The sequence below is a fragment of the Bufo gargarizans genome, chromosome 7 (genome assembly GCF_014858855.1).
Source record: "Bufo gargarizans isolate SCDJY-AF-19 chromosome 7, ASM1485885v1, whole genome shotgun sequence".
In the NCBI taxonomy this organism is placed as follows: Eukaryota; Metazoa; Chordata; class Amphibia; order Anura; family Bufonidae; genus Bufo; species Bufo gargarizans.
In genome coordinates, this window is record NC_058086.1 from 53,300,268 (window position 1) to 53,319,871 (window position 19,604).

Genomic DNA, 19,604 nt, shown 5'->3' on the forward strand with positions numbered 1-19,604 from the left:
TCCGTTATGCGGATCCGCAAAAAAAATCAATATGTCATCCGCCATTGCGGATCTGTCTCTGGGAAATAGAAAAATAATAATTTTTTTAGTACCCTAGCAACATATATTCCTCCTTCCGTTTTTTTGCAGAAAAACAGAATGGATGCGGATGTACAATTGGTAAAATGGAAAGTTTTTGCGGAAACACGGATCCGCCAAAAACAGAACGAAAATCTGGAAAAGAAAAATACCGATGTGTGGATGATGTATGTGCTCCGTGGAGGGAACCCGTATCATCAAAAGTTGCGCGAGACTTCGGTGAATGACTACGGTTTTCCTATCTGCTTATTTAAGAACATTTTAAAAAAAGGAGTTCAAAGCGGTCTTTGGTACCGAGGTACCCGCCAGTACCAAACCCGACTATGGATTCCTATCTTAAAACGTTTTCATTTACGCAGATAGGAAAACCGTAGTCATTCACCGAAGTCTAGCGCAACTTTGGGTGACACAAAGTTTTCCTCCACAGAGCCCATACATTTTAATGCTGTATGGAAACAGCATTTCAAACTAAGTTTTTTTAAGGAATCAAATTCGGATCTATGATCTGTAGCTCGATTCGCTGAAGCCTAGTGGTTATTGTGAGTATTACTAGTGAGTATTAATAATGGGTAATGTAAATATTAATTGTGGATATTGTGAGTATGAATAGCGTTAGGTACTGTGAGTATTAATAATGGTTAAAAATCAACTGCTGCTTCCCATTGAAATGATTGGAAGTGTTTTTGGAGCTGATTTTGATTTTCAACTGTCCCTATTGTACACCACCCAATATGTGCCCTAATGAATACGGAGACGCATCGCCTAATTCATCACCTGCTGTACGACTATGCAAAATAATGACAGGCGTAATGCACTACATCGGTCTAATTGCACTCTAAAAAACAGGCAAACGTAATAAATGACCCCCAAAGACTTCTCCCCTGGACTTCATGTGGAAAGAGGCGTTTCATCTTACCTTCCTCAATTTGGAAGTGCTTATAATTGATTGTTAAAGAGGGCCCTCTAGTGGACGCTCGCAGTATGTGCAAAATAATGCACCGCCCTAAAGAGGCGAGAAATTATACTGATACTATCTGTAACCGATGATGCAAAACACACACCTTTCATTTCTATTTATTTACTGCTACTTATATAGGCCTTGTTCATCTCTGTTTGCAAAGCATGTGATGGTTTATGTCCGCCCCGAAACCCGACATTTTTGCTGGAAATCTGCCGGATCACCGCTGGACCTCATTGCAGTCAATGGGGATCCGGCAGGCTGCTCTGTGCCATATATTCGGCAGTACAGAGAGTGCCATCGTTACATCAGTCCCTGCTTCTATTGGGACTGGCAGTGTAATTTGCCTACCTCACACATGTTGGCCACAAACACTCATTACGGGTGTTGCTTGCATCGTGGCGGTAGGACCTATTTTCTACCGCCCTGTGGTATTTCAGGATTTTGAATGTATGGTTATTGTTGGCTTCAATAAAAATATAGATTTCTGTATATGTGTTTTGGATGTGCAATGTTTTGTATTAGTCCTTTTTTTTTTTGTATTGTGTATATATTGGAGGCTACTAGTCTTGCCCTCTCTACGTTCTCTTCAGGCCCATGCCTACAAGCGCAAGGGCTCTGTGCCCGTATTGCGGATCGTAAACGGCCACTCGCCATCTTCCGTGCGAACTCTGTGATGCAGATGCCGACCTATTGACTTGGATGGGTCCTGCGATCTGCAACATACGACCGAAGATAAGACATAACCTGTCTTTTGCGGAACTTAGGCACGGCTCGGAAGCCCATAGAAGGCCTTTGGATCCGTGCCTCCGCACCACAAGAAGAACATGTTCTATCTTTGGCCATATCTTGCGGATCGCAGACCCACTCAAGTCAATGGCCCCGCATTCGCAAACGGAGTGCATACGGCTGGTGCCATGTATTGCAGACCTCTATTTATGGTCCGCAGCACGGCACGGGCCCCTTACGCATGTAGGCATGAGCCCTTTAGTTGTGTCACATGAGGTCCCTACACACAAAACAAAGCCATGCAAACTGTTAGGCCTCTTTCACACAGGCATTGCGGGAAAAGGTGCGTTGCAGGGAACATGCGCTGATTTTTCCGCGCGAGTGCAAAACATTGTAATGCGTTTTGCACTCGCGTGAGAAAAATTGCGCATGTTTGGTACCCAAACCCGAACTTCTTCACAGAAGTTCGGGCTTGGGATCGGTGTTCTGTAGATTGTATTATTTTCCCTTATAACATGGCTATAAGGGAAAATAATAGCATTCTGAATACAGAATGCATAGTAAAATAGCGCTGGAGGGGTTAAAAATAAATAAAAAACAATTTAACTCACCTTAGTCCACTTGATCGCGCAGCCGGCATCTCTTCTGTCTCCTTCTTTGCTGATTGCAGGAACAGGACCTGTGGTGACATCACTCCGGTCATCACATGGTCCATCACATGATCCATCACCATGATAAAAGATCATGTGATGACTGGAGTGACATCACCATAGGTCCTGTTCCTGCAATCAGCAAAGAAGACAAAAGAGAAGCCGGCTGCGCGATCAAGTGGACTAAGGTGAGTTAAAAAATTTGAAATTTTTTTTTTAACCCCTCCAGCGCTATTGTACTATGTATTCTGTATTAAGAATGCTATTATTTTCCCTTATAACCATGTTATAAGGGAAAATAATAATGATCGGGTCTCCATCCCGATCGTCTCCTAGCAACCGCGCGTGAAAATCGCTTGCGATTTTCACGCAACACCAGTCATTTCTATGGGGCTTGCGTTACGTGAAAAACGCACAAAATAGAGCATGCTGCGATTTTCACGCAACGCACAAGTGATGCGTGAAAATCACCGCTCATGTGCACAGCCCCATAGAAATGAATGGGTCGGAATTTAGTGCGGGTGCAATGCGTTCACCTCACGCATTGCATCTGTGCGGAATACTCGCCCGTGTGAAAGGGTCCATTCCGCAGTTCTCCCAAAAAAAAAATAAAGTCCTATTCATGTCAGTTTTGAAGACAAGAATAGCATTATTAAAATTCATCTGCAAAGAAACTGATGAAACACGGATGTCTTGCGGATCTGCGTTTTACGGACACGGTCGTGTAAATGCACCCTTATCTATAGGATTTGAAACACATTCGGAAAAAATACATATTACAAAATAAAAAATCCATTTAATGGGGCAATACCGTGATCGGGTCCACAGCATTAAAAGTGAGAAACAGAGGCAAGAAACTGTGTCGGTTTCTGCCTCGGAATACTTGGTAGTTTTTGGCATAATCAACATTTGTAGTGTGAACATGGCCTTAGGCCTCATGCACACGACCATATGTATTTTGCAGTCCGCAAAAAACAGATCCTGCAAAAAAATATGGGTGACGTTCGTGTGCATTTTGCGGAACGGAACAGCTGGCCCCTGATAGAACAGTCCTATCCTTGTCCGTAATGCAGACAATAATAGGAAATGTTCTATATATTTTTTTTTCGGAACAGACATACGGAAACGGAATGCACACAGAGTAAGGGCTTGTTCACACAAACGTTTTTTGCTTTCCGTATACGGGCCATTTTTTAAGTTCCGTATATGGTCCATATACGGAACCATTAATTTCTATTAGTCCACCAAAAAAACGGAATGTACTCCGTGAGCATTCCGTTTCTGTATGTCCGCATTTCCGTTCCGCTACATTTTGAGTCTTGTCCTATTATTATCCACAAATCACGGTCCGTGGCTCCATTCAAGTCAATGGGTCCGCAAAAAAAAGGAACACATACGGAAATGCATCCGTATGTCTTCCGTATCCGTTCCGTTTTTGCGCAACCATCTATTGAAAATTTTATGCCTAGCCCAATTTTTTCTATGTAATTACTGTATATGCCATACGGAAAAATGGAACAGAAACGGAAACACAACGGAAACAAAAAACGCAACAACAGATCCGTGAAAAACAGACCGCAAAACACTGAAAAAGCCATACGGTCGTGTGAACAAGCCCTAACGTCAGTTTGAAATGAATGGTTCCGTATACAGTCCACAAAAAAACGGAACGGACACGGAAAGAATACACCTTCGTGTGCATGAGCCCTTAGGCCTCTTTCACACTACCGTTTTTTTTTTCCGTTTTGCGTGCCGTTCTTTTGCGGTCCGTATATGGTATCATTCGTTTCAATGGGTCTTAAAAAAAAAAAGCTGAATGTACTCCGTATGTATTCCGTATCTCCATTCAGTGCAAAGATAGAACATGTCCTATATTTGGCCGCAAATCACATTCCGTGGCTCTATTAAAGTCAATAGGTCAAAACAGAATGCATACGGAAAAGCATCCGTATGTCTTCCGTATCTGTTCCGTTTTTTGCGGAACCATCTTTTGTTCTATGTAATTACTGTATAGTGTATATGCCGAATGGAAAAACGGAGCCGAAACACAACGGAAACAAAAAAACGGAACAACGGATCAGTGAAAAACGGACCGCAAAACACTGAAATAGCCATATGGTTCTGGAGATATGCTCCCTAGATCTTCTGGTAAAGCAGGCATCAGCGGTACTGCAGGACAGGGGGCGCCATCACACCAATTGTACAATCCTCCTCCCCATGAAACAGGATATCTGGAGCATAGGGATGGCTAGATGAGGGGTCTGTGTGCCTTACTAATAGCTGTCCAGTGCACAAAGCGTTAACCCCCAGTCCCTCCCCAGTTCCTGTGGAGCAGCAGTTGTGGAGCTGGCAGCAGGGATTGCACGGAGGATCTATCTGAGTACCATGTACTCCTACGTGCTGCTGCTCCTACTCCTCTTCCTGGCACCATCCCTGCAGAAGAACCGGGACTTCTACACCTTCAAGGTGGTGAATATCAGGGGCAAACTGGTGTCTCTGGAGAAGTACAGGGGGTCGGTGAGTGTCTGGAACTTCTGCAGCCTAGAACTTTCCCTTACTGAAGGTCTATGTACATAGAACCGTCCTGTAACAAGCTAGAACCCCTGTGCAATGTCTTCTGCATGGAACTTCATGTCACTAAAACCTAGAACAGGGGTCAGCAACCTCCGGCACACCAGCCGGGGTAAAACTACAACTCCCAACATGCTCCATTCACATCTATAAGAGTTCTGACAAAAGCCAAGCAAGTTAGCATGCTGGGAGTCATAGTTTTACAACAGCTGCAGTGCCAGAGGTTGCTGATCCTTGATCTACAACAGGGGTAGGCAACCTCCGACACTCCAGCTGACATGAAACTACAACTCCCAGCGTGCATACTTACTCTGCTCTTCTCTGAACTCCCATAGAAATGACTAGAGCATGCTGGGAATTGTAGTTTCACAGCAGCTGGAGTGCCGAAGGTTGCTGATCCCGGATCTACAACATCTAGAAAGTTTCTTCACCAAGCAGAGACCTATAGATAGCACTATATAGAACTTCCCTGCATCTAGAAACTTGTAATAGATCTGTAGGTAGAGAAGAGCTACAGTATGGGCTGCTTAGAACTTTCCTACATCCAGATCCTTGTAGTAGATCTGTTTGTATAGAACTGCTATCTACTGCTTAGAACTTTACTACATCCAAAACCTTCTAATAGATCTGTATGTATAGAACAGCTACAGTATGGGCTGCTTAGAACTTTACTACATCCAGAACCTTGTAGTAGATCTGTTTGTGTACAACAGCTATTGGCTGCTTAGAACTGCCCTACATCTAGAACCTTGTAATAGATCTGTATGTATAGAACCGCTATCTAGTGCTTAGAACTTTCCTACACCTAGAACTTTGTAATATAGCTGTATGTATAGAACAGTTATGTGCTGCTTAGAACTTTCCTGCATCCAGAACATGTCCTTGTTTGTTTTTTTGCAGAGCCATAGAAATGAATGGGACCTCGTCCAATCCGCAAAATAAATAAAATATAAAAAGCGGATCAGACACGGATGCAAAATACGGTTGTGTGCATGAGCCCTAACAGTACCCTCCAGGGCATGCTGGGAGTTGTAGTTTTGTCACAACTGGAAATCATTGTGGATCACTGGTACAGAACATCACTTAGAACTTTCCAGCACATGAGTACAATACTTTGACATAAGCATCATGCACACGACCATATGTATTTTGCCGGTTCGCAAATTGCAGATCCGCAAAATATGGATCCTGCCCGCATTCCTTGCGGACTCATTTACTTCAGTACGTCCGTGGCCTGCATTTTGCAGCCAAGTATAGGACACAGTTCCTATTTTTTTGTGGAACGGACAAATGGATGCGGAAAGCACACAGTATGATCGGTGCGCTTTCCGCATCCGTATGTCTGTTCCGCACAAAGATAGAATATGTTTGCAGAATGCGGCCCATGGACCCATTGAGGTCCATGAACCCACAAACAAATATATTATATGCAGGCGGCACACAGACTGTGATTTGTGGACCGCAAATCAGTTACGGTCATTTTATTTCTATTGTTTTGTGTGTTATATTGTCCTCACGCATCATGAGACGGTTTTTATACATACGTCCCATCGCGGAGGACGACTCCTGAGGCACAATGAGAAGCATTCGGTCTATTTTGAGACCCCTCTGTGCCTGTTTGTTCGACCTTAGCTGTAAGTACCGCAGTGTAAATGTAACGCCTCTGTGTCTTTTACCTTCTACTAACCAGCTGTGTGTGTATTCCGCCCTATAGGCACGCCGGGCTCATTAGTCAACTAACCCTGAAAACCTAAGGTATAATCTTCTCCTGGTGGGCGAGACGGAGGAAGCTTGTCTGCTCTTGTTTGGACACACAGGGGTTAAATTACAACTGGTATGAAGCGTCCTCCCTCCCCTTCTGTGCTCCTTACAAGGGGTGTGCAGACGTGGCATGTGCTGGAGTAGAAGGGTTACCGCCATGTACTGCAAAGTCTGCGTTGTGCAGATTTTATATAAAAGGCCCATTAGCTCCACAGAAATATTTCTATAGTACTTTCTGTTGAGACCCCCACCCATCCTGAAAACGAGGGGGTTCTGTGCCCCGTGACTCTGCACTGAAGTGAATGGGACTAAGGCCTTGTCCAAAGCAACCGTATGTTCGGTCCGCATTCGATACGCAAAAAATGTGGATCGGATGCATCACACATTAAAGGACAGGATATTCTTGTTAGCTTGAGAGGGAGCGTTCTAAGTACGTGTCTTATCAGTATTAGGGCTCATGCACACAAACTTAGGCTTATTGCACACGAACGTGTGCGCTCCGTGGCCGTATTGCGGACCGCATTTGCAGATCCGCAATACACAGGCACTGTTCCGTGGGCATTCCGCATCACGGATGCAGAACCATTTACTTCAACGGGTCTGCAAATCCGGAGATGCGGAACGGAAGGCATTAATGGGGGCATTACTCTTACTGTGGGGCACCAATGGGGGACATTACTATTACTGGGGGGAACTAATGGGGCATTACTATTACTGGGGCGCACTAATGGGGGCATTACTCTTACTGTGGGGCACCAATGGGGGACATTATTAATTCTGGAGTGTGCTAATGGGGGCATTACTATTACTGGGGGCACTATTGGGGGCATTACTATTACTGGGGCTCACTAATGGGGGCATTATTATTACTGGGGGGCACTAATGGGGGCATTAATATTACTGGAAGCCATAGTATGACAGCGACTTAATACCCAGTGTTAAGACACGCCCCCATAACCACACGCCTCAGGAAGTCTCGCACCTACGCATTCTCTTCACTGATTGGCGCAGGCGCAGAACACTACAGAAGCTTACTGGCCGATGGAGTCAGTACTGCTCCCATTGCACCAAGGGGCTAATTTTTCATACTATGAAAAAGCTCATTTCTCTACATTGCGGCCACATTTTGAGATGGGACAAGAGGACATCTTACGTGTGACCTGTTTATATGGAGAGATATGTGGTGATAAATTCCCTTTAATTCTGCCGTCCAGGCTGTTTAGGTCATGGAGGAGTGGATACAAGCAAGCAGAGATCTTAAAAATGGGAGCTTAAAACAGTAATGGGGAGATTTATGAAAACCAGTGTACAGGAAAACTGACTGACTTAGTTTACCCCTAGCAACCAATCAGATTCCACCTTTCATTTTTCAAAGCTCTTTTGGAAAATGAAAGGTGGAATCTGATTGGTTGCCATGGGCAACTAGGCCTGTTTGCCTTTACACCAGTTTGCTAAATCTCCCCCTATACTGGAAAGTTGTATTATTCATTGATTGAACATAAAGCTGGAAAACTCATTTGACAACAGGAATGGGCTGATATTTGTTCAGGAATTTACACAGAAAATCAACAGCTAGACCCCAGTAATACCGAGCTTACTGTGCTGCCTGAGAAGGAGCTGTCACCTCTTATGACTCTATGTTGTGCCATTCCTTTATTATTCCTGCTAGAAGTTATGAATGAATTATTAACAGATGGGTGTTACTAGTTAGGGGTGTGTCCCTGCACAGTCTGACACTATCTGACACTATGCTGACAGTGTTAGACTATGCAGGGACACCCCCCAACTAGTAACAGCCATCTGGACCTTCATTGCAAACTGTTAGCAATTACTGTCAGCAGTTTTGTACCTATGACACTGGCTGACCTGTTACATGCGCGCTTGGCAGCTGAAGGCATCTGTGTTGGTCCCATGTTCATATGTGCCCGCTTTGCTGAGAAAACGTATGTTTTAATATTTTCAAATGAGCTTCTAGGAACAACGGGGGTGTTGCCATTACACCTCTGCTCTTTCTGCAAATGACCAGGCAGTGTAAGCGTCATCATCCGGCCCTGTCAATCAAAGTGCAGAGGGAGCGGCAGTTGCAGAGAGAGCAGAGCCTCTAGGTGTAACGGCAACGCCCCCGTTGCTCCTACAATCTTATTAGACATATATTAAAACATAATTTTCCCCAACAACGCGGGCACATATGAACATGTGACCAACACAGATGTCTTCAGCTGCCAAGCGCACATGTAACAGGTCAGCCAGTGTCATAGGGACAAAACTGCTGACAGATGCCCTTTAAAGGGGGCATGCAAGTGGTTACTAAAACAGACAACTCAGAAATGGTGACAGTTCTCCTATAAAGGGTATATGTGCATCTTTAAATATGTTTTAACATGTCTGTGAAATATGTCAGAATATGTTATTGGTGGTGCTCCCTTGGTGCAGACCCCCCCCCCCCCGCACCAACTGCCACGCTGCAGCGAGCCTGTGGCCTTTTGGCTTTAGTCTGATTGCGCTCCCACTGACCCCAGTGCGAAAATGGAAATGTCAGTGACGCTGAAAGGGTACAGCGTGCTCTGAATCATAGCATCCCCTTCGTCCTGATGATCGATAGGGGCCTAAGATCGCAGCCACCCTCCGATAACATCTTCTTACTTGTCCCAGTGGAACATGCGGTTTATTTCATCGCTCTCATTACCACAACACAGATTTATAGATCTTCGTTAATACCAGGCTGGCAGAGATCTCCTGAGTTAATAAAATACACACTCGCTGCACTATTCTACCTCTTAACGCCTCCCCCCCCCCCCCCCCCCTTCATTCATCTCCCTAGGTGTCATTGGTTGTGAATGTGGCTAGTCAATGTGGCTACACGGATGGCCACTACAAGGCGTTACAGAAGCTGCAGCGGGACCTGGGATCTCACCACTTCAACGTTTTGGGCTTCCCTTGTAACCAGTTTGGGCATCAGGAGCCAAACAGCGAACGCGAGATTGATTCTTTTGTCAAAATTACTTATAATGTTACCTTCCCCATGTTCAGCAAGATAGCGGTGACTGGTATGGGAGCCAATGCTGCCTACAAATATTTGACAGGTGAGATTTGAAAATGATGTGCGTCATGGCTGCTGATGGGTTAAACAATAAGCTAAGAGTGGCCGTAGATCTTCTTAAAGGCTATGGACACTTTTTTTATGAAATATATTTCTTATTAAGAAAAATATTCAGCAGTTTTTGTGATACATGGGGTTAAGACTCAGTCTATGTGCAGACCTTTGCTTCTGAGTTCCGGCAAATAATCTTTGATCTCCTGACTCATTACAGCTAAACTGTTATCAAACTTATAGGAATATATCATCAGTATCAGATCGTGGGGGGGCCTACACCAGGCACCCCCCGCAGATCAGGTGTTTGAAGAGGAGGTGCCACTGGTCATTACGCTGCATGCCGTCTCAAAAGGAGATGATGCGTAGTGTAAAGACGAGCAAGCAGCGCTCCCATGGAGCACCCCCTCTTCTTCAAACAGCCGATCAGCGGATCCGATCAAATATCAAAATATATGGCAGGACAACCCCTTTAAATGAATGTAGATGAGGTCAGAAGATCAAAGATAAGGTTTCATATGAGATTTCAGCTGATGGAACTCAGAAGCGACATTGTGCAAATAGACTGTTTTATAACCCCATGTATAACCTCATTTTAATAAAGACCAATTGAAAAAATGATATTTTTTGTCCATAATGAGTAAAATGCAATCATAAAAAATTGGCCCGAAAGTGTCCACAGCCTTTAAAGGCTATGTACACCTTCAGGAGCAATTTGTTTTTATTATTGCATTTTACTTATTTTGGGCTAATTCTATTTTTTCAATCGGTCTTTATTAAAAATATTGAGCTGTTCTGTCACAAAGGTTAACTGTTTTTCTAATAAACCTCATCTCTAAATGACTAAAAGGTCATACACGCTTATTTATAGAGGACCTTTCATAGATTTTTATTAGTTCAATTAAATGCCTTTCTTTGCCGGGTACTGATGCTGCCCCCTTGCTGTTTTCCCGCCCAGTATGTTAATACTGAGCATCGGTACAGAGAGGAGGGGACGCCAGGGTTTCTCAATGCATCACAGCCAGGGAGAAAAAAAAAGCTCACCTTCTCCCTGGCTGTGATGCTCGCTGCTGTGATTGGATCGCGGCACAGCCAGGGAGGAGATACCCATTGAGAAACCCTGGCGTCTCCTCCTCCCTGTACCGATGCTCAGTATTAACATGCTGGGCAGGAAAACAGCAGGGGGCACAACGGGGTATACGATCGATATTTGAAAAAAACAGGCAGGGTGGCAGCATTAGCCCCGCAAGGTCCTCTTTAACTGCTGGGATCGAATGGGCAGGACGATAACCACATAACCATAAAGGGGTTGTCCAGCCTTTTCTAAGTGATGGCCTATTCACAGGATACGCCATCACAAGCTGGTTTGACGCCCCTGCCGATCAGCTGTTCGGGTGTAGCTCTGTCTCCGGAAGTTGGATAGACCATCACTTAGTAAAGGTTGGACAACCCCTTTAGCGTAACAGTACGCCAGCGTGTCCAAACTGTCTCATGCTCTTGACATGCAGTTATGTGCAACGTGCAAGAAGAGGTTAACCCTCATTACTTTGCACTATTTTAACCCCTGGAGGAACCAGCAATTTTCTGTTTTCGTGTTTTCGTTTTTCTTTTGTCCCTACCTTCCTAGAGCTTTTTTATTTTTCTGTTCACATAGTCGTATGAGTTTTTTTTTTTTCCGGGACAAGTTGTAGTTTTTAATGGCACTATTTTACATTTCACGTGATGTAGCGGGGAGCTGGAAAAAATAACAAATTAGGTGAAATTGGAAAAAAAAATACACAATTCCACCACAGGTAAAACTGACCTGTTGCCTTCATTCTCTGAGTCAATATGATTACAACGATAACACATTTATATAGCTTTTCTTGTGTGTGTTTTAATACTGAAAAAAATATATATAAAAACATTGTAAAAAATTTATTTTTTTCTTTTTATTACCATATTCTAACCTTTATAACTTTTTAATATTTACGCCCATGGAGCTGTGTGAGGGCTCATTTTTGCAGGGCAATCTGTACCTTTCAGTGATACCATTTTGTGGGACTTTTTGATCACTTTTTATAAAAAAAAATTTAGGGAGGTAAACTGAGAAAAAAATTATGAATTGGCCATGTTAAAAACAATTCTGTTACACCATTCAGCGTATGGGATAAATATTTTATATTTTAGTAGTGCTGGCGTTTTCGGATACGGCAATGCTTATGATGTTTTTTTTCCGTTTTGTATTTGATTATGGCAAAAGGGGGTTGATCTGAACTTTTTCAAAAAATATTTTTAAAAGCTTTTTTTATTTTTTTTATTTTACTTTTTTAAAGTCACCCTAGCTGATTATAACCAGCAATTGTTAGATTTATCGATCACAGAACACAGCATTCACTATATTCCAATACAGTGCTGCCACCTGCAGGCCTGTATTGGAATATACCAGGGTTAGGTATTGGAGCCTCAAGCAGGCTTATCATGGTAATGTAACAGCTTCCCCGATCTCAGCTGGGAGAGGCTGTTGCGGGTGCGGCTCCCACATCTTGACCGCTCAGATGCCGTGGTCACATTTGACCATGGCATCTGGGAGGTTAAATGTCTGTGATCGGTATTATGGCCCATCGCAGACATTAGCTTTGGGCCTCTGCTGTCTGCTGAGAGCAGGCGACATCTTTAAAGTGATGACTTCTGCTGTACATGTAGGGCGGAGGTCATCAAGGAGGTTAAGGAATTGAATGATCTAAATGTTGCATACTGTCCTTATTCTTCAGTTTTATTTACGGCTTTGCCTTTTTTTTTTTTTTTTTTTTTTTTTTTTTTTTTTGCTGTTTTCTCAGAATCCCTTGGTAAAGAGCCGGACTGGAACTTCTGGAAATTTCTTGTTGGACCTGATGGAAAAGTGGTGAATGCGTGGGGTCCTACCGTGTCCGTGGAAGAGGTGAAACCTCATGTTACGGAGCTGGTGAGGAAATTGATCTTAAAGAAGAAAGAGGAACTCTGATGATCACCATCAGTGACCAGACTATGATATCTCAGCGAATGGGACAGGGTTATGGTCATTAATCCGACCATCTGATTAAAGAGGAGCTCTCACTAATCCTGACATGTCTGTGTTAGTAACTGCTCCCCCCCCCCCCCCCCCCCCCCCCTGTGTAATGACAATTCTAGAGCATCTATTCTTATGACTCTCCTTTATTAATCCTACTAGAAGTTTATAAATGAATTGCCACCAGTCTGCAATAAAGGCCCAGATGAGTGTTACCAGTTGGGGGGGGGGGGGGGGTCCCTGCACAGTCTGACATTGGCTGCACTGACTGGACAATGTAAACTGTGCATGGACAGACTCCCAGCTGGTAACACCCAGATGTACATTCATTTCTAAACTTCTAGTAGGAATAACATAGGAACAGCACATCATAGAGTCAGAAGAATAGATGCTTCAGAAATGTTATTACATGGGGAATGTAAGTACTTACTAAAACAGGCATGTCAGGAGAGGTGACAGGTCCTCTTTAAAGAGTCTTTCCACCAATGGAATGCATGGATTGGCTGGTATTGCTGCCATGAAAACCTACACATAAACGTTAATAATTCCTAAGAAGTCGTCATTCCTTACAATAAGATGTTCCGAAGCACAGGGCATGACTCAGGATTGCAAGATTTCCCAAGATTCTGTAATAAAGAAGCTATTAAGCAACAAGCTCCACACGTCAGCTTCTTCCTCATTGTAACGGATTTAGAAAATGTCGCTTTTCTGGATATTTCAACGAGTATTGTTTTTTTTCTACTTTTTTAAAGATTTTTTTTTTACCACTTCTAAAGAAATGCCACTTCAACCAGAGCTTTTTCCAATAAAATAAATGAAACTGTATTCTTTGAATTCTTTTGGTAAACAGCAAATGTTAGTAGATTTACTAGATTTGTGCAGAATTTGTCATAGTAAATGGATTGTGTCTGTGTAAGAAATGAAAGGCATATGGACATGAGGTAGGGTCCCAAAAAATTGTACTGGTGCCCAGAACAAGGCCTGATGCACACGACCGTATTGTGCATTCGTGTCCAATCTGCATTTTTTACGGATTGCATACCGACCCATCCATTTCTATGGGTCCACAAAAAAAAAGAAGAAAAGGGCAGCACATGGGCATCATCCATGTCTGCATCTGTATGTCCATTCCCCAAATTATACAACATGTCCTATTCTCGTCCGTATATTGAACAAAAATAGTAATTTCTAGTTATGGGAGTGAGAAAAATGCGGATTGCATATGGAAGGTCCCCATATTTTGTGGATCTGTGGTTTGTGGACCTCAATATGGACATTGAAATGTGCATAAGGCCTCCTGCACACAACCATATTTTGTATCCATGTCCGATCCACACTTGTAACAGATTGCACACAGACCCATTACATTTTATGGGTCTGCAAAAAAAAAAAAAGACATCACACGGATGTGATCCGTGTGCTGTCCGCATCCGTAAAGTCTTTTCCACAAATGATGGAACACGTCCTTTTATGTCCTAATAGTAATTTCTAGTGATAAATACGGATTGCACATGGAGGTTAACCATGTTTCGCAAATCTGTGGCTTGCATACCAAAATCCGGATACGGTCGGTCGCGTGTCTGGCTGTAGCGAGCCGTAATACAGCAGTGTACATGAGGTCAGTAAACTGCGTGCACAAAGTGAATAAAGTAATGCAAGGCGATGCCGAGTCCTCAATAAAAAATGGCAAGTGCCTTATATGAATGATAATATCACATCTGCGTCCGTATAATTGGATGTGATCTTTTCATTTAGGGAGGGTTTACATCACGGTTTATGCCTCTGTTTGACGTGTACGTTCGAAAAAAAAGAATACAAAAACTCAGCACACCACGTTCTTGTATCCTGCACAGTCCGGTAAAAAAATGCAGATGTTGTTTTTACATGTATACATTTATATGTGTGCATTCGGTTTCTATATGTCCGTTCTGCAAAAAAATAGAACATGTCCTATTATTGTCCACATTACGGACAAGGATAGAACTGTTCTATTAGGTGCCAGCTGTTCTGTTCCGCAAAGTACGTAATGCACATATACGTCATTTGTAATTTTTGCGGACCGCAAAATACATGCTGTCGTGTACATGAGCCCTAAGGGTGGTTTCACAAGAGCGAGTGTCACGCTCTGGACTCGCAGTGCGAATCGGTCCTGACCTCCCAGCAATGACTGGGTCGCACAGCATTATATTGATTTATGATGCTATGTAACCCTTAGAGGTCTGGAATATATTGGATAACACGGACATACTGCTGTCAGTGTTACCCAATACATTCCAGAACTGTAAGGCCCCTTTCACACGGGCGTTGCGGGAAAAGGTGCGGGTGCGTTGCGGGAACATGCGCGATTTCTCTGCGCGAGTGCAAAACATTGTAATGCATTTTGCAGCGCGCGTGAGAAAATCGGCATGTTTGGTACCCAAACCCGAACTTCTTCACAGAAGTTCGGGCTTGGGATAGGTGTTCTGTAGATTGTATTATTTTCCCTTACAATAGTACAATAGCGCTGAAGGGGTTAAAAAAAAATAATAATAATTTAACTCGCCTTAATCCACTTGCTCGCGCAGCCCGGCATCTCTTCTGTCTTCTGTGCTGTGTGCAGGAAAAGGACCTGTGGTGACGTCACTCTCGTCATCAGATGGTCCATCACATGATCTTTTACCATGGTGATGGATCATGTGATGACCGGAGTGATGTCACCACAGGTCCTTTTCCTGCACACAGCACAGAAGACAGACAGCAGAGATGCCAGGCTGCACAAGCAAGTTAAATTTTTTTTTAAAATTTTTAACCCCTTCAGCGTGTTTTGTTGCGTGAAAAACGCACAAAATAGAGCATGCTGCGATTTTCACGCAACGCACAAGTGATGCGTGAAAATCACCGCTCGTGTGCACAGCCCCATAGAAATGAATGGGTCCTGATTCAGTGCGGGTGCAATGCGTTCAACTCACGCATCGCACCCGCGCGGAATACTCGCCCGTGTGAAAGGGGCCTAAGGGTTACATAGCATTATACATCAATATAATGCTATGCGACCCCACCAGTGCTGTGTGGTCAGGACAGGAGCTGTTCTGAGAGCCTGGAGCGTGATACTTGCTCGTGTGAAACCAGCCTAAGACTTAGATATTGCAAAATCAGTACAGATCTAAAAACACGTAATTGACACGGATGACAAACATATTTATTTTGCACGTCAAAGGAGGTCTCAAAGCCACGTGTGATTTCCATCTCAACAAAAATAGCATAATTTACCAGAGTGTTTATTTCATCAGGGATTCCTTGGAGAAATCAAGCCTTCCTACTTCAGTTCATAGACAGCGTTTTATTTGCTGTTAATTATAACTGGAATTAACATATGTCTGTAAATTGTAAACTAATTAAGACAATGTTACACAAATATCGGAGGCTAGATGCGCAAATCTGAAGGCAAGTGATAAGGGTTCCTTCTACGAATATAGCGAGGCAGATGGCGGCGAACCGACAGAAAATCTCTAGAGACGCACGTGTTAAGGCTGACGCTATTGTCAATCAATGGAAATCAGTTCTACAAGTGTATTTTCACTGCGCTCCAATAACCCATAGACATGATGTCGAATTATTATTATAGGAGAGGCTGTAATTATAGATCAGTGGTAGTGGAAAAAAATGACTTTTTTTTATTTTGTGAAATCTCAGCTAACCATACTGAGATCCAAAGTCCCTATTCATTAAAGGCGCAGTGCACACAAGTTCTGCAGTTTATAAGGAAGCTATTATCGCTCTCCTATGTGTATCGAAGGGTCCTGGAGATACGTGAAATAAGAAGGGATCATGGGGGCAGTAATCACATAGATGAATATAAAAGTCAGTTCCCCCCAACCTGGAAATGTTGATAAATGGGGGCAGTTAAAGGGTTATCCCCATCTTGAATTGAGCTGCATTGCATTTCATTCCACAGCCAGGAATGCCGCTGTGCAGGGAAAACCAGTGGAAGGCATGCGGCGCTGCAGTCAATTTATTCTCAAAAGTTCGACCTCTGGGAGCCTCACCCATCCTCGTCTTATGCTATCACTTTACAAGATGGAAATATCCCTTTAAAGCAGGCATCCTCAAACTGCGGCCCTCCAGCTGTTGTAAAACTACAACTCCCACAATGCCCTGCTGTAGGCTGATACCTGTAGACTGTTCAGGCATGCTGGGAGTTGTAGTTTTGCAACAGCTGGAGGGCTGCAGTTTGAGGATGCCTGCTTTAAAGGGAACCTGCTATGCCAACGCCTGTACATAACTTAGGCGCATCAAGCGCCAGCACAGGGTAATTAGGTCCGGCGTCCAAAACGCTGGTCTTAATAAATGACCCCAATAGTTTTGTGAGAATAGATTCAATATAACTTGTAAATGATTGGTTTAAATCTCTGTTCAAGAGTCCAGTGGGCGGTCCCAATCAGTGATGAGAATGACCGTTTTCCCTGTATAAGGGCTCATTCACACAACCGTATTTTTGGTCCGCATCCGATACAGCTTTTTTTCTGGATAGGATCTGGACTCATTTATTTCAAAGAGTCCGCAAAAAATGCGGACAGCAGACCGCGTGCTGTCCTCATCCGTATGTCCGTAGCCCCACAAAAAAGATAGAACATGTTCTATTCTGGTCCGTTTTGCGGACAAGGATGGGCACTGTTACAATGGATCCGCAAAAAATGGATGCAATATGGACATCATCTGTATTTGCGGATCCGCATTTTGCGGATCACTAAATACATACGGTCGCGTGAATGCAGATAAGATAACTGTACTGGACTCCTAAGAGAAGAGATTTTGACCAATAAGTTACAGCTGAATCTTTTCCTACAAAGTTATACAGGTGAAACTCGAAAAATTAAAATATCGTGCAAAAGTCCATTTATTTGCAAATTAAAAGTAAATGTATTATTGCAGCTTAAAATAAGAATTTTGTGAAAAGGTTCAATATTCTGGGGTCAAAGTGTCCCATTCTAGTCAGCTAATTACGGTAATCCATACCCCCTGAGCAAAGGGGACCTCAAATTTGTGACTTTGGGGTTTTATAAGCTGTAAGCCATAATCATCCAAATTATAACAAATAAAGGCCTGAAATATCTCGCTTTGCCTGTAACGAGTCTCATATGTTAGTTTCACCTTTTAAGTTGCATTACTGAAATAACGGAACTTTGCACAATATTCAAATTTTTTCGAGTTTCACCTGTATATCAGTCTGCTTAACAGATTGGACTGCATGATCAACATGGCAAGTTACCTTTAAACGGGTTTTCCAGGAGTGCAATATTGATGGCCTATGCTCAGGGAAGGGCATCAGTGTTTGATCGGTTGGCGTCTGACTTCCATCCCCCCTGCCGATCAGCTGCTTGAAAAGGCTGAGCTTTGCCACTTACGTTATTGCAGCCCAGGATCATACACTTGAGGGCTCATGCACAAGACTTTGTGCTGGCCAGGGCCGTGCTGCGGACCGCAAATTGCACCGACCGCGGGGCAGCCGCATGCGGATCGCAGACCCATTCACTTGAATGGGGTACGCGATCCGCATCCCACACTCCGCACTGCAAAAAAGTAGTACATGCACTACTGTTTTTGCAGTGCGGAGGCACGACCAGAAACACCACGGAAGCACTCTGTACTGCTTCCGTGGGGTTACGATCCGTGCTTCCGCACCTCATCTCCGGGTTTGCGGACCCATTCAAGTGAATGGGTCCGCGTCCGTGATGCGGAGTGCACACGGCAGGTGCTCGTGTATTGCAGACCCGCCACAATACGGCCACGGCGGGGCAACGGCCATGTGCATGAGCCCTGAATGGGACTGAGCAGCACGTAGGTCATGAGACCAATGAACGCGATGCCGCTGGCCTAGGAAGGAACCGTATTACTCAACGGAGCGCCCCAGACTCTTCAAACAGCTGATCAATGGTGGTACCAAGAGTTGGACCACCACCGATCAAATACCGATGATCTATAGAGGATAGGTCATTAATACTTTACTCCCTGAAAACCCCTTTAATTGAGATTATCGGATATTAATAAGGCTGCATACATATGGAAAAGCTGTATGCACTGAGCCTGTATTACGACACATGAAGTTCCTATGGTTCTGAAATATTTCGCCATAGGTATGCGACGTGTTTAAATATGACACAATAGTAGGCAAACACAGGTTCAGTAAGATTGTACGGAGGCTGTATTTCAGATCTGTACAACACAGATCCATAAATCAGACATGAACATTCGCTTGAGACGTCCCCTCTCCATATGACCTATCAGGGAAAATTGTGTTGCACAGCCTAAGCTTATCAAAATTCCCCCAAAGGAGCAAATACTTGATGTCTATGCTGGATAGATGGGACTGTACATACCTGGTTTCTGTGAAGGTCCTCATCAATCTTTTGGCATGTTCCATCACTTCACGCAGCCGAGTTGCTTTGATTTCTTCTTAGTTTTCCTTCTTTATCTCCGAGTCCCGTCATAGCTATGTGGTAATCTTCTCCACGTGCAATAACAAAACAGGGTGTGAGCGGGTTCTAGAAGAAATGAAACTGCAGGCAATGACATAGAGCTTTCATACACTAAAGAAATCTGGTTCATTTGTGTGATATACTGTATGGACTCTTAAAAGGGTTGTGAGGTTTTCCGCACAATATCAAACTGGTTGGGGTCCGACTCCTGGAATCCCCGCCAAGCAGCTGTTTGAAGGAATCGCAACCCTCGTGCATTCTCTTCAGTGTTTACCTGCCAGTC

At 43.7% G+C, this 19,604-nt stretch overlaps 2 protein-coding genes across 2 annotated transcripts in view; one reads left to right on the top strand and one right to left on the bottom strand.

The window, feature by feature from the left end:
* TUT4 (terminal uridylyl transferase 4) overlaps window positions 1-19,328 on the bottom strand; it is an 86,768-nt gene extending 67,440 nt beyond the window's left edge. Inside the window, exon 1 of the mRNA XM_044301923.1 lies at window positions 19,223-19,328. The gene's annotated coding sequence lies outside the window, so the exon portion shown is untranslated. The remainder of the gene's footprint in view (window positions 1-19,222) is intronic.
* Window positions 4,655-12,962, top strand: GPX7 (glutathione peroxidase 7). Its single transcript, XM_044301924.1, has 3 exons — window positions 4,655-4,932; window positions 9,569-9,830; window positions 12,658-12,962. Exons 1-3 carry the CDS (start codon window positions 4,801-4,803, stop codon window positions 12,819-12,821), a joined length of 558 nt encoding a protein of 185 aa, XP_044157859.1. The 5' UTR covers window positions 4,655-4,800; the 3' UTR covers window positions 12,822-12,962.
* Window positions 19,329-19,604: the final 276 nt, after the last annotated feature.